Source organism: Neolamprologus brichardi, chromosome 12 (genome assembly GCF_056152115.1).
Source record: "Neolamprologus brichardi isolate AB-2024 chromosome 12, ASM5615211v1, whole genome shotgun sequence".
Taxonomy (NCBI): domain Eukaryota; kingdom Metazoa; phylum Chordata; class Actinopteri; order Cichliformes; family Cichlidae; genus Neolamprologus; species Neolamprologus brichardi.
Window position 1 is genome coordinate 24,598,756 of NC_142115.1, and position 12,324 is coordinate 24,611,079.

At 41.1% G+C, this 12,324-nt stretch overlaps 1 protein-coding gene across 3 annotated transcripts in view; it reads left to right on the plus strand.

Moving 5' to 3' along the window:
• The window catches only part of dock8 (dedicator of cytokinesis 8), a 55,722-nt gene that overhangs the window by 39,226 nt on the left and 4,172 nt on the right, over positions 1-12,324 (plus strand). For all 3 annotated transcript variants that reach the window (XM_035907276.2, XM_006789802.3, XM_006789803.3), the window contains exons 32-46: positions 97-223; positions 591-678; positions 843-939; positions 1,948-2,082; positions 2,479-2,631; positions 4,705-4,863; positions 4,977-5,077; positions 6,160-6,352; positions 6,933-7,076; positions 7,401-7,532; positions 7,799-7,933; positions 8,362-8,451; positions 9,811-10,047; positions 10,155-10,298; positions 11,365-11,471. In XM_035907276.2, coding sequence (XP_035763169.2) covers positions 97-223; positions 591-678; positions 843-939; positions 1,948-2,082; positions 2,479-2,631; positions 4,705-4,863; positions 4,977-5,077; positions 6,160-6,352; positions 6,933-7,076; positions 7,401-7,532; positions 7,799-7,933; positions 8,362-8,451; positions 9,811-10,047; positions 10,155-10,298; positions 11,365-11,471 — 2,042 coding nt within the window. The remainder of the gene's footprint in view (positions 1-96; positions 224-590; positions 679-842; positions 940-1,947; positions 2,083-2,478; positions 2,632-4,704; positions 4,864-4,976; positions 5,078-6,159; positions 6,353-6,932; positions 7,077-7,400; positions 7,533-7,798; positions 7,934-8,361; positions 8,452-9,810; positions 10,048-10,154; positions 10,299-11,364; positions 11,472-12,324) is intronic.

Sequence of the window (12,324 nt, forward strand, 5' to 3'; positions counted from 1 at the left end):
TACACGTGTTTTTTCTCACATTCCTCAGTGCATATTACCAATGTATCCTTGTGTATTTTCTTCCTGGTTACTATGTGCTTATTGTGTGTTTTGTAGGGAAAGCAGAGCAGTGACAAAGTGAGCACCCAGGCCTTACAGAAATCTCAGCAGGCCAAACATCAGTTGGAGGAGGCCCTGCTGAGAGGAATGGGAGCCCGTGGGGAAATGATGAAACGAGTTGGAGGTGATGTATTTCTTGGCACTTTAAGGAATAAAGCCTGGAATTGGTTTTCTGACATTTAAATGTAGAATGTTTCAAAGATTTACACACGAACTTCCTCTTAAAATAGTCAACACTCAGATTTTGGAAATCTTATGATAATTTTTATAGTTGTGCGGTCGAGGATTGCTGCATATATGAAAAGCCTTTTGTTTATTTTGTAATCCACACTTTCAGGCACTAATCATATAATTTTCTTCTTACACTGCAGTAAATCTTTTCACATGACAGGCTGTTCATGCTTCTACCACATGGATGCAGTTTTAGTTTATAGTCTGCACAATAAGTGTACTTTTCTTCTTCTCATGCTCTGTTTTTATATACCACACAGGAACAGATAGGACTATGGGTCAGAGAGAGGTCCTCCGCTGGAGAAAGGATCTCACTCAGTGGCGACAGACCAATGACAGACACGATAAGTATGTTGTAATCTTTGTGTCTCCTTCTCAGTTTTTTCCCTTTAATTATTACCTCTTGATGCACCTGGATGTCTTCTTCTATGCCTTTCCCTTTCTCTCCTTTTTCTTTTCCTTCTTTCTTTTATATTTTTAATATTTGCCTCTCTTTCCTCATTTTCCATCAGGACTAAAGCTGAGTTGGACCAGGAAGCTTTGATCAGTGGGAACTTGGCCACAGAGTCAAACCTCATAGTGCTCGACCTGCTGGAGACAATCGTCCAGGTCAGAACTGTCTTAAATACCCTGAGTAACATTAATGTGCATTTAATAAATACATTTGCAATTATTTTAGACTTACTATGCTAAGTTGTCATTATATATCATCGCCAGCCACTTCACTAGTTACACCTTGCTAGTATTAGAACTGCCTGAACTCCTCGTGGTATAGATTCAACGACATGTTGGATACATTCCTCAGATATTTTGACATGGTGGCATTACTCAGATTTCTCGGCTGCGTTCTGCAACATCCCAAAGGTGTTCTGTTGGCTTGAGTTCTGGTGACTGCAGAGGCCATTTCAGTGAACTCGCTCTCTTGTTTGAGAAACCAGCTAGAGGTTCTCTTAAATTTGTGACACGGCACATTATCCTGCTGGAAGCAGCCATCGGAAAATGGTCATAAAGGGATGGACATGATGAGCAGCAACAATTCAGGTTGACTGTGGCATGTAAACAATGCTCAGATGGTACTGAAGGGCACAAAGTGTGCCAAGAAAATATCCCCACACCATTACACCAGCAGCAGCAGGGCGGATGCTTGCTTTCTGTGCTTTCATGCCAAACTTGGGCCCTTACGAAAAATTGCTGTAGAGTAAAACAAGACTCAGCAAACCAGTCAACATTTTCCAATATTTTCCAATTCTTGTTACTGTCGCCTCAGTTTCCTGTTCTCATTTGGCAGGAGTGGCACTGGGTGCCCATCTGCTTCAAAGTTCAATGTTGTTCAATTCGAGATGCTCTTCTGGTTATTTGAGCTACTTTTGCCTTCATATGACAAAGCAGTCTCATCATTCTCCTCTAGTAGAAGGTTACTTAGTAGACAAGGGTACACGAGGGTATCCACTCTATGCAGCTTTAATGGTCTATCATAAACTTTTTACTCATCTGCTTGTTGTGTACTCTCTAGCTAAGAAGTTAAACTGGGACTTTTGTATTCATGTGATTTTTTTTTTTTTTTCCCCCAGTGTTTCCCTAGCATATCATCTATTTTTCTCTCTGTCTCACATTCAGGCGGTGCCATTGGCTGATTGTAAGGACAGCGTAGTTGGCGGGGTGCTGAAGGTGTTACTCCACTCTCTCACCTGCAGCCAGAGTACCACTTTCCTCTCTCACACCTTCAGCACGCTCAGAGCACTTGTCGTCAAGGTAGTTTCATGATGACGTGTGTGTGTGTGTGTGTGTGTGTGTGCGTATGTGTGTTTAGCTTCACTTTTTGAAAATTCAGGAGGTGGTGTGTGTGTGTGGGTTGGTGTGTTTAGATGAACACTATCTGTGTCTAAATTAAATGTTCTTATTTGTTTGTGTGGGTGGCCAACTGCTGATACAAGCCAGAATTATTTATGTATATATCTGTGTGTGTGTGTGGCTGCGTATATCATCGTGTGTGTGTGTGTGTGTGTGTGTGTGTGTGTGTGTGTGTGTGTGTGTGTGTGTGTGTGTGTGTGTGTGTGTGTGTGTGTGTGTGTGTGTGTGTGTGTGTGTGTGTGTGTGTGTGTGTGTGTGTGTGTGTGTGTGTGTGTGTGTGTGTGTGTGTGCGTGCAGTTTGGAGATCTGTTGTTTGAAGAGGAGGCGGAGCAGTGTGCAGACCTGTGCCAGAAGGTGCTTCAGTACTGCAGCAGCCCTGTGGATGAGAACAGAAGCCAGGCCTGTGCCACCCTCTATCTCATCATGAGATACAGCTACAGTAATGCCAGTGTAAGCGCACATATCACAGCAACATGTAATCACACAATATCCTATTTATGTGTTCTAGTGAGCAGTAAGGATGCATAGGAACGTCCACAAATCAAGAACTAGCCACGCACTACCCTTTTTAAGCTTTCAGAAAAAATGCTTTTATATCACTTTGAGCTGAAGTGCTCACACATGTTCTCATGAAGACACACAGAAGCAGGGAGTCACACAGATCTTATCCTATCTTCTGCTCTCTTCCCCTTCTGCTCAGCTTTAATGTCTTTTCCGTGTCTATTTTAAGCGTGCAGCAAGAAAGTTTCTGCTGAAGGATGTGTCTCTAAGTGGGAAGCAGAGAGATATGTCACTGTCTGCCTCCCCATGTTCCAACCCCTCTATAACTAATGACAGCAACTCTATGTGTGTATTAACTGTGCGTGATTCACTGCATATGTGCGTGTGAATGTGTAAGTATTTGTGCCGAAAGACAGGAAAGGAGGAAAGTCATGACAGAGTCGGGGAAGTGTTGGTAACGGAGGTGAAGCAATGATAGGGGGGAATGAAAAGGACATGATTGAGAAAAGACAGATATGAAGGAAGGGAGGCAGAGGCTAGAGTATCTTCTTTCATTCTCCACGCTGGTTCGATAACTGCTGTTGCAGTCAATATTTCCTGTGTTTACAGTCTGTACACTTTAATGAAAGTCAGACTCCAGCCCGCACAGCACATGCACGCCCATGCACACACGCACAGCATCTCCAGTTTAAATAGAGTATTTCTCCTTTGCATGTCCCAGCGTATGTTTGTTTATATGCTGTATACAGAGGGAGCTGTGATCTGAATTAGCGTAGCAGCCGAATGACTCATTGATGCAGAACTTACTCCCTACCTCTTTCATTGTTTATGTTTTTATCCCGTGATCTCCCCTCGTCATGTTCTCAGTCTGTCGTGAAACTTTTTCCCTTCCTTGTTATTTTAGTTAATTTTAGACTGCTTTAAAAAGACAAAGAAAAAAAAGACAACTGCAGCCTTTTTCCCCCTCACAAAACAGATAAATGTTGTTAAAACCGGCCCATTTATGGAGAGGTTAAAATGAGAACAAGAGGAAAAGGGGGCAGATGAGAAATACAATTACAAAGAAGGACAAAGAGGGTTATTTGTTGACTTAAGCTATCATTTAGGCTACTTCTCTGTACTTTTCTCTCACACGCACACACATGCACACACTGAGTTAGAGGGCAGTGATGGGTGGTTAGGCTCTGGCTCCATGCTCAGTTGAACAGAATGGGGCCGTAGAGATGATCCATGGGTGATTATGTCTCTGCTAATGGGAGATCATTTCCCGCTTAGCTGGTCATGCTGGAGATAGATGGGACTTCACACATACACGACCACATTCTCTCTCACACATACACACGATCCTCTCTGCAGAAGATGGAAGGGTGTTTGTCACACCTGTTTTCTTGGACAGGTAGTGTGAAGGATGGAGAGACGAGGATCGGATAGGGAGGGGAGTGGGGGGGAGAGAAACAGGGAGACTTTTGTGCAATCAGTATTTGCTCATGCTTGCTAATGGGGACTATTAATTCTTTCCAAGCGCATAGCAAAATATGTGCTGTAGCTCAGTCATTGTGCTATTAAATGGTGATAACAAGAAAATGTTTCCAAAGACAAACTGCATATTATTAGGTATTACAGTGTAGTGGCTTACACAAGCAAAAAATTCCCGTTTAGTCCCAGGAGGAGAAGCATATCCCTTAGGGGTTGCTTCAGGAAGGGCATCCGGTGTTTACAAAAAAAAATAAAAAAATCCACCTACCTCCTGCGGTGACCTCTTGTGAGTAAGGGAGCAGCCAGAAATGGCGTTTCCTTCTTAACTGTTATAAAAAATGTTAGGGCTTTATTTTTTCCATGCAAAATGTAATCTTGCAGTTCCTGTTATGTTCTATTCTGTTTTGTCACCAGTACTTCCCCTGCATGCTATAGAAAAACTGTGGAGAAAAAAAAGGTTTAATATTCTGGACTGTGGAAATCCAATATACACTTACAAACAGTGCAAAGCGTTAAACACATATTCACTGCGGTCTCTTCTGTCAGAATTTCTCGAGAGTCAAGATGCAGGTCACCATGTCTCTGGCCTCGCTGGTGGGCAAGTCTTCAGACTTCCAGGAGGAGTACTTAAGACGCTCTCTGCGCACCATCCTGGCCTATGCAGAGGAGGACACTGAGATGCAGAATACTCAGCTTCCCTCCCAGGTATAAAGTTATACGCACAGTCACACAGTTCAGCAGTTGCATTACTGATTTTGATTCATAACCTTAAGCCTGCTTTTTGATGTATGTCTGGGTTTTTTTTTTTCTTTTTACAGGTGGATGAGCTTCTAAGAAACCTGAACAGTATTTTATCCGACACAGTGAAGATGAGGGAGTTTCAGGAAGATCCTGAAATGCTCATGGACCTCATGTACAGGTAAGAAACCAAAAACATCTGGTGTAAAAGGCATTCACTTGGTTTCTGTCTGTCTTCAGTGTCTTCCTCTTTGCATCCTACTCTATCATCATTTTCTCATCACTCTGTGGCTTCTCTCTGTGTTTCACCACCGTTTCCTATTTCTCTGTGGCCTGGGATGTTTTGCCTCTATTTGCTGCCCTCGCTATGGTAACCATGTGGTAGCAGTTTAGTCTTCTGATCTGGCTTTGTGTATATGCAAATGCAAACAGTATGTGTGTCCGAGCGTGCATGCGTGTGAGAGAACACGAAGGGGAAACACTGAGACAGAGGTCATGTATGTGCTTTTGGTTATTTTGGCACTTCAGTGTGCTTCGCTGTCACCTATGGTCATTTATCATGCACCTTTCTATTTAGTTTTTGGTCTCGGTCACATAGCGAGTCTCTCGTAGCTTTACAGACTGACCTGCTAGCTTTACACATATACCTCCAAGCTTTCTAGCACACATAGGTCATTGATGAGCAAAACATGTGGTCACCAGATGCTTGAATTAATTTGTAAATTTTGTAGGGTCATTTGCAAAAATAAATAAATAAATAAACAGTGTTTTAGATTTAGTCTTATTCTGTTTAGTCGATAATTTTCCGTTCTTCTCAAAAACAGGAAATTGTGTTCAGCGTTCCTGTTCCCCATAAAACAATAACCCACTAATGTTGCTGTGCTCACTCTCATGCTCACATTTTATTTTGAGATATTTGTCTTTCACACATTGGCATTTATTTATATCTGTGCCACAGTTAAACTGATATTGCTTAAGACTATTATTTGATCTCCTTTTATGTAGTGTATTACACAAAAATCATTATTTTCATACAGTACATTCATATTTTGACATAAATGCAGTCATTAAAATACACAGTTTATGCAGAACCTTATCTGTAGTGAACCCATATTGTTAACTACCACTTGTTCACTTGTTTGTCCAGCATGTGACGGTTTTCTGATAAGGAGATTTTAATCTCAGATAGGCTTTTACCAGATGAATTAAAGGGGAAAGAAAGGGGGGAAAATGATCCCTTCTCCCACTCCCATATCTCTTCAGGATAGCAAAAGGCTACCAGACATCTCCTGACCTCCGCCTGACCTGGCTGCAGAACATGGCAGAGAAGCACAACAACAGGAAGTGTTACACAGAGTCTGCAATGTGTCTGGTGCACGCTGCCGCCCTGGTGGCTGAGTACCTCAGCATGCTGGAGGATCACAAGTACCTGCCTGTTGGCAGTGTCACCTTTCAGGTAGACCACACAAACATATACATACAGAAATAACAAGGAGATAATACGTTTTTAGGACTGTAACACAGGAACATAAAATAAGCAGTCTTCATTTGTTTATTATGGCTGTTGGTTGTTCTGTTGAATGAAGGCAAACCTTCAAGTGCACAGCAAGAAAATCTCACATCTCCCCGTGGATTGCTTCCATATTTGGTTGTGTGTGTCCAGAGGGGGGAGCTGTGCACTCATAACGTCAACATGTAAATATGATCCCCTGGTATATCTGCTTAACGCCGTGTCTTTGAAGATGAAGAGGAGAATAAAAAGGCAAATGTGCTCCCGTGGGAAGATGGGAACAGCCTGTTTCCCTCATCTGAAAACAAACAGTTATAACAGTCACAAAGTTGATTATGTTATCGATGAGCTGTGTTATACACAAGACCTCTGTGCTCAGGACAGTCTAACCTGCAGCAAGCCACTGATTGGATGGTCATTAAACGAGTTCCATTTCTCACCGCAGGACATCTTATTTTAAGCCGTGTTATTGATCATGTGATTAGCGGGGCTAAATGAGTGATTAGCTGACGGATCTTCTCCTCAGAATATCTCCCCCAATGTGCTGGAGGAGTCTGCGGTGTCGGACGACATCCTGTCCCCGGATGAGGATGGGGTGTGCTCAGGTCGCTACTTCACGGAGAGCGGCCTGGTGGGATTGCTGGAGCAGGCTGCTGAGCTCTTCAGCAATGTGAGACCATAAAACTGCACTAGTATTTGTGATATTTATGTTTAGTGCTAACATAAAAAACCTGTAATGATTTAATAAAAACAGTCTTATCAAGGTTGGAGTAATTACTTTATAAAATTAGTATTATTAATGTGTTTTGTTTTGTTTTTTTAAGCGGTAAATATCTACTTTGTTAATGCTAAAAAAAAAGCCAGCCTTTAAGGATGCTGTATAACTGAAACAGAGAAAATCTTTGGACTTTAACAATAAATGTTTATATTTTCTTAAAATATACTATACTCTGTGGTAATGCTAAACAGCACTTATGGCTGTCTTTCCCATCAGGGTGGTCTCTACGAGGCAGTAAATGAGGTCTACAAGATCATCATACCAATCCTAGAGGCACATAGAGATTTCAGAAAACTGGCGTCAACACATGACAAACTTCAGAGAGCCTTTGATAACATCATTCAGAAGGTAATGACAGAGGAGGTGCTGTGTCATTTATTTAGTTAAAGTGAAAATAAGAAAGATCGCAAGATGCTGTAGATAAAACATTTTAAAAATCATTTTGGTACATGTTCTTATTCAGTATTTAAATATGTGTTTTAAACATCCTTGAAAACAAAAAAACGGCTGCAAATTTATTCAAAATCTCCTTTATAATTTAAAAAACCCACAAAGGTTAATTGACACAACAGAAATATCTGATTAGTATTTGAGTGTTTTTTTTCCCCCTCCAGGGACATAAGAGGATGTTTGGAACTTATTTCCGAGTGGGCTTTTATGGGGCCAAGTTTGGTGATCTGGATGAACGGGAATTCATCTACAAGGAGCCTGGGATCACACATCTGCCCGAGATATCACACAGGCTGGAGGTATGTAAGAGGAAAATGTGTGCATGTGTGTAGGTATGTAATAAAGGATATGGTGCCTGGCTGGACTGGTGAGATCTGACGCTTGAGGCTTTAAGTGAGCATAACGACAGAGTGAAAGATTCTCAAATTGTACTTCAGTTTTGGTGACATTTAGAGCGTCCGAAAGCTATCATTTGCATGCTAAAAGGTGAAAAGAGGAAAAAAAAGAAAGTAGTGGATGCATTGTCAGCTGCACTTGAGTCAAATTAGTGAATCAGTTCACGTTCAGTTTATTTCATACTTTCGAGTGTTCTTTAAATGCTTTTTATTCTTTAAGGAGTAGCCTCCAATCGCAATTTGTATTTGAGTAAAAATGATTCTGCACTTTTTAAAGACCATATATTATGAACTGTACTGTATATTAACGACACAATTTCCTGCACTCCTAGAACTTCTACAGTCAGTGCTTTGGAGATGACACACTGGTGATGATTAAGGACTCTACACCAGTGGACCGAAAACAGCTCAACCCCAATAAGGTGAGTAACTGTTATGCCAAACTATCAACTGGTAAATGTTACTCTCTAAATGATCAAATACTAATATTAGTAGCAAAAATCTCCCCTGTGGGCATTTTTTTGCCAGGCTTGTAGCTCTTGCTGTTTACTTTGTTCATGTATTAAAACACAGATTTCCATGTTAATTAATCGTATTATTCTTTTTATCTTCATTATATCACTGTAGATAGTCAGATGGCAAAATTGGCTGTTTATAAACACCAAACTAATCGATAAGTACATATATTTCTTTATCTTTAGAAACTACACATTCATAATATAAGATTTCTTTCCCAAAAGCTGTATAGATGTTGACGATCCTGGTAGGATAGGCTGTCTATATATAAGTTTCATCCACATTGATTAAAATGTCCGACATTATTTTCATTATAGTAAGATGACTGGGAAGAGGTCAATTCAAAACTGTACATAGAGTATAGGGTGTAAAAATGTGTATTATTTAAACTAGATATATGTTCATACGATTTTTAAATGTGAACATCTATATAATGTTACTGTATTTACTATAATTCATAATATCGAGTTCATATTGAATGCACTGTATAGAACTTGCATACATTTTTACCTGCAGAACTTTTGACCTACATTACTGCAGTAGTACTCCACACTCTTGACCTGAACTCCACAGACTAAATGTTTGTTTTCTTCTCAAGCACACGTTACTCTAACTTGTATAGTTGTGACACCTGTAAGGACACTGCACTGTGTATTTCTACAATATTGTTTCTCCAAAACTAAAACTGCAGTGGTATGTCTATAGCAGCGTTTTTGCACTCAAGGGTTTGCTCCACTTTCTAAAATTGCTAGGCGAGACAGAAAGCGTCGTGATAGATGAATGACAGGTTCCTCTCCTGCAGCCAAGCAGCCCAGAAACTAGCATGACTGCTCATTTGCAACCTTTCTCTTATGTTATTAAAATAGTTCAAGGAATTACAAACGCTGAAAACGTTCGAGGTCCTAGAAAATCCAGTCAGTTGTTGAATTGTCTTCATTTGAGATCAACAATGTGTAGATTAAAGATTCATCTGGAGTTTTCAGAGGCATCGACTCAAGCTGGACAGATCTGATTTGCATAAACTGGCCCAAATTTATGCAAATGACAAGTGGGAACTCAATTCCCTGTGTTTTAAACAGCAGCACAATGCACTGCACGTAGACTATGAATGAGAAATTATGGATTCTTTGGACACATACCAGAGTTTGCTTTATTAGATATAAAAACAGACAATAAAACGCAGCTAAAGGCACACGTTTCTTAATCACAATAAGATGCTATTTTCATGAATAATAACTTAAGAAAACACTACCATTCCTCTCTAGGCATATATCCAGATCACTTATGTGGAACCCTTCTTTGACGACTATGAGATGAAAGACCGACTGACAAACTTTGAGAAGAACTTTAACCTGCGGCGCTTCATGTACACCACACCCTTCACCAAGAGTGGGCGACCTCGGGGTGAACTCAATGAACAGTACAAGAGAAAGACCATCCTCACCACCATGCATGCTTTCCCCTATGTCAAGACCCGCATCAATGTCATTCAGAAAGAGGAGGTAAGTGCTGAATACACCTGGTGTGGAACACCTAGCAGCTATGAGTCACGTCACAGCTGCAGCAATACCAGTTGGCTATATTTACTTGTCTTGTCTTGTATATCTAGTTTGACTTGACGCCTATCGAGGTGGCCATAGAGGACATGCAGAAGAAGACCAGAGAGCTCGCGGTTGCCACACACAGAGAACAACCCGATGCTAAGATGTTACAGATGCTGCTACAGGGCTCTGTGGGAGCCACTGTTAACCAGGTAATGAGCATTTGGGGCCGTTCGGTAAATAAAGGCAGCGATGCCATTTTGCACTACTGTGTGTCTTCTCCTGTTATAGCAGAAATGATAGCGCTTAACCAAATGACAGCTGTTCTTCTTAAATGACACTTTCTATCATGCATAATGTGATGGGGAAAATAACAGAGTGATTTACCTCCTATTTATGCTACCACATTTACAGTTTCCATTGTAGTCAAGGAGTGCAGGTGGGAGACATGGCAGTGATCACACATCAAAGCCCTCACCCCATCCGCAACCCTAATCCTTCCTTTGCTTTTCTCCTGATTTAGTTAAAACGTCAATTCATGGCCCCTCTTCCTTTCATGTATCCGCTGCATGGCGTGCTGCACCGGAGGTCTCTTTGATCTGATAGCTTCCAGGTCCTGCCAGCATGGTGAATGTCGGCGTAATGACGAAGCAAGCTATAGCGTCTCTGCTCGCCTTACTCTTTATCTTCCAGTGTCTAATCTGACAGGTCCCTTGCTCCAACCTGATGGTTGTATACATAACGCTAATGCTCTGCAGCTCAGTAAACATATAACTCTTGACTGTAATCAGTACAAGAGGCCAGGTTTCTGTGTGCGGGTCGGCAGCTCAGACGCAGGGCTGAGGCCTGGGCCCAGTGCATTTATGATTCTAATCAGAGCTGTTTAACTGCAGATACTGTGCGAGCGCGCTGCGGTTTTATGATGAATATAAGTTAGGATAACAAGATCTCATACTGGGCAAATGGGAGCCAAATGGAGAATGTATGCAGGGTTAGCAGTGACATTAGCTATACAGGAGGTAATCACAGCGGCTCCTTTCCTGATGGCTTCCTCGTGTTTTCAGTTCAGAATCGTAGCTCTTAGCTGCGTTTAGCCATTCAGGTAGTAGGTCACTTCCCCCAGTATGAATGAGGGGTTTTCTTATTCCTCCTTTGTTCACTTGCTGTCAAAACGCTTCCTCTCTTTCCTTCCTCCAGCCCCTCTTTGCTTTCTCTTTCTTCATCTCTCTGCTTCTTTGTTTTTGCTGATTGCCTTGTATCTCCGCCCCCTGTTTGTAGGGCCCGTTGGAGGTGGCCCAGGTCTTCTTGAATGAGATCCCAGCGGACCCAAAGCTCTTCCGTCACCACAACAAACTGCGCCTGTGTTTCAAAGAATTTATAATGAGGTAAGACGCTATCAAAGAATCACCACCTAGTGACAAAGGTTGAATAAATGGTGGTGAACAATGGGCACTGACTCAATAGATTGAAGTATACAACAACATGTCAAAGAGATTTTCTTACTAGGAAATGGAATGTATTTGTGAGATGTGACTTGGAAAGAGTGAAAGTCTTCTCCAGGATCTATATGCCTCTATTGTTGCCTGCGTAGGAAGATAAAAGTGCGCCACAAAGAAGTGAGAGTGATGGAGACTGATATCCTGCTGTTTAAACAGCCTGTCAGTCAAGATGAAGAGACTGAAGTGATAATCACAACTACATTTCCAACTAGATCACAGTTTAAATGAAGCAAAGAAGTAGGAGTAATGTGAATGTGAATAATTATATTTTATTTACATATTGAGACTCTTTCCACTAAGCTGTTATTCTTCTAGCTAACTCTAGATTCATTATCACCAATAGTTTTAAAATATTTTCAATGATCACGACATAATTTGAACCATCATGCACTACACGCTGCAGTGAGTCATGATAATTTTGTGCCGAGATTGTGTCATATAAGTTTTAGTGCGTGTGCTTGAGTTTGTTTGCTTTCATCTCATGGTTATGTGTTGTTTGCTTGAAAATGGTGTCTTTCATTTTCTAACCTTCATGTTACTTTCCACCTGCCTTAAATGCTACAAACACATTTGCAAAAATTTGGTGTAATTTCAGAAAGGTTTATTTTCTTTCCTAAATCCAGGTAAACAGGACTCACGGAACGCCAATCTTCTCAGCAGTGGCATTCTAATAAATCCACTTAGGAAAGCATTATTTTCTAAGCTGGTCATCTTGTAATATTTAGTGTTGTATTATGTA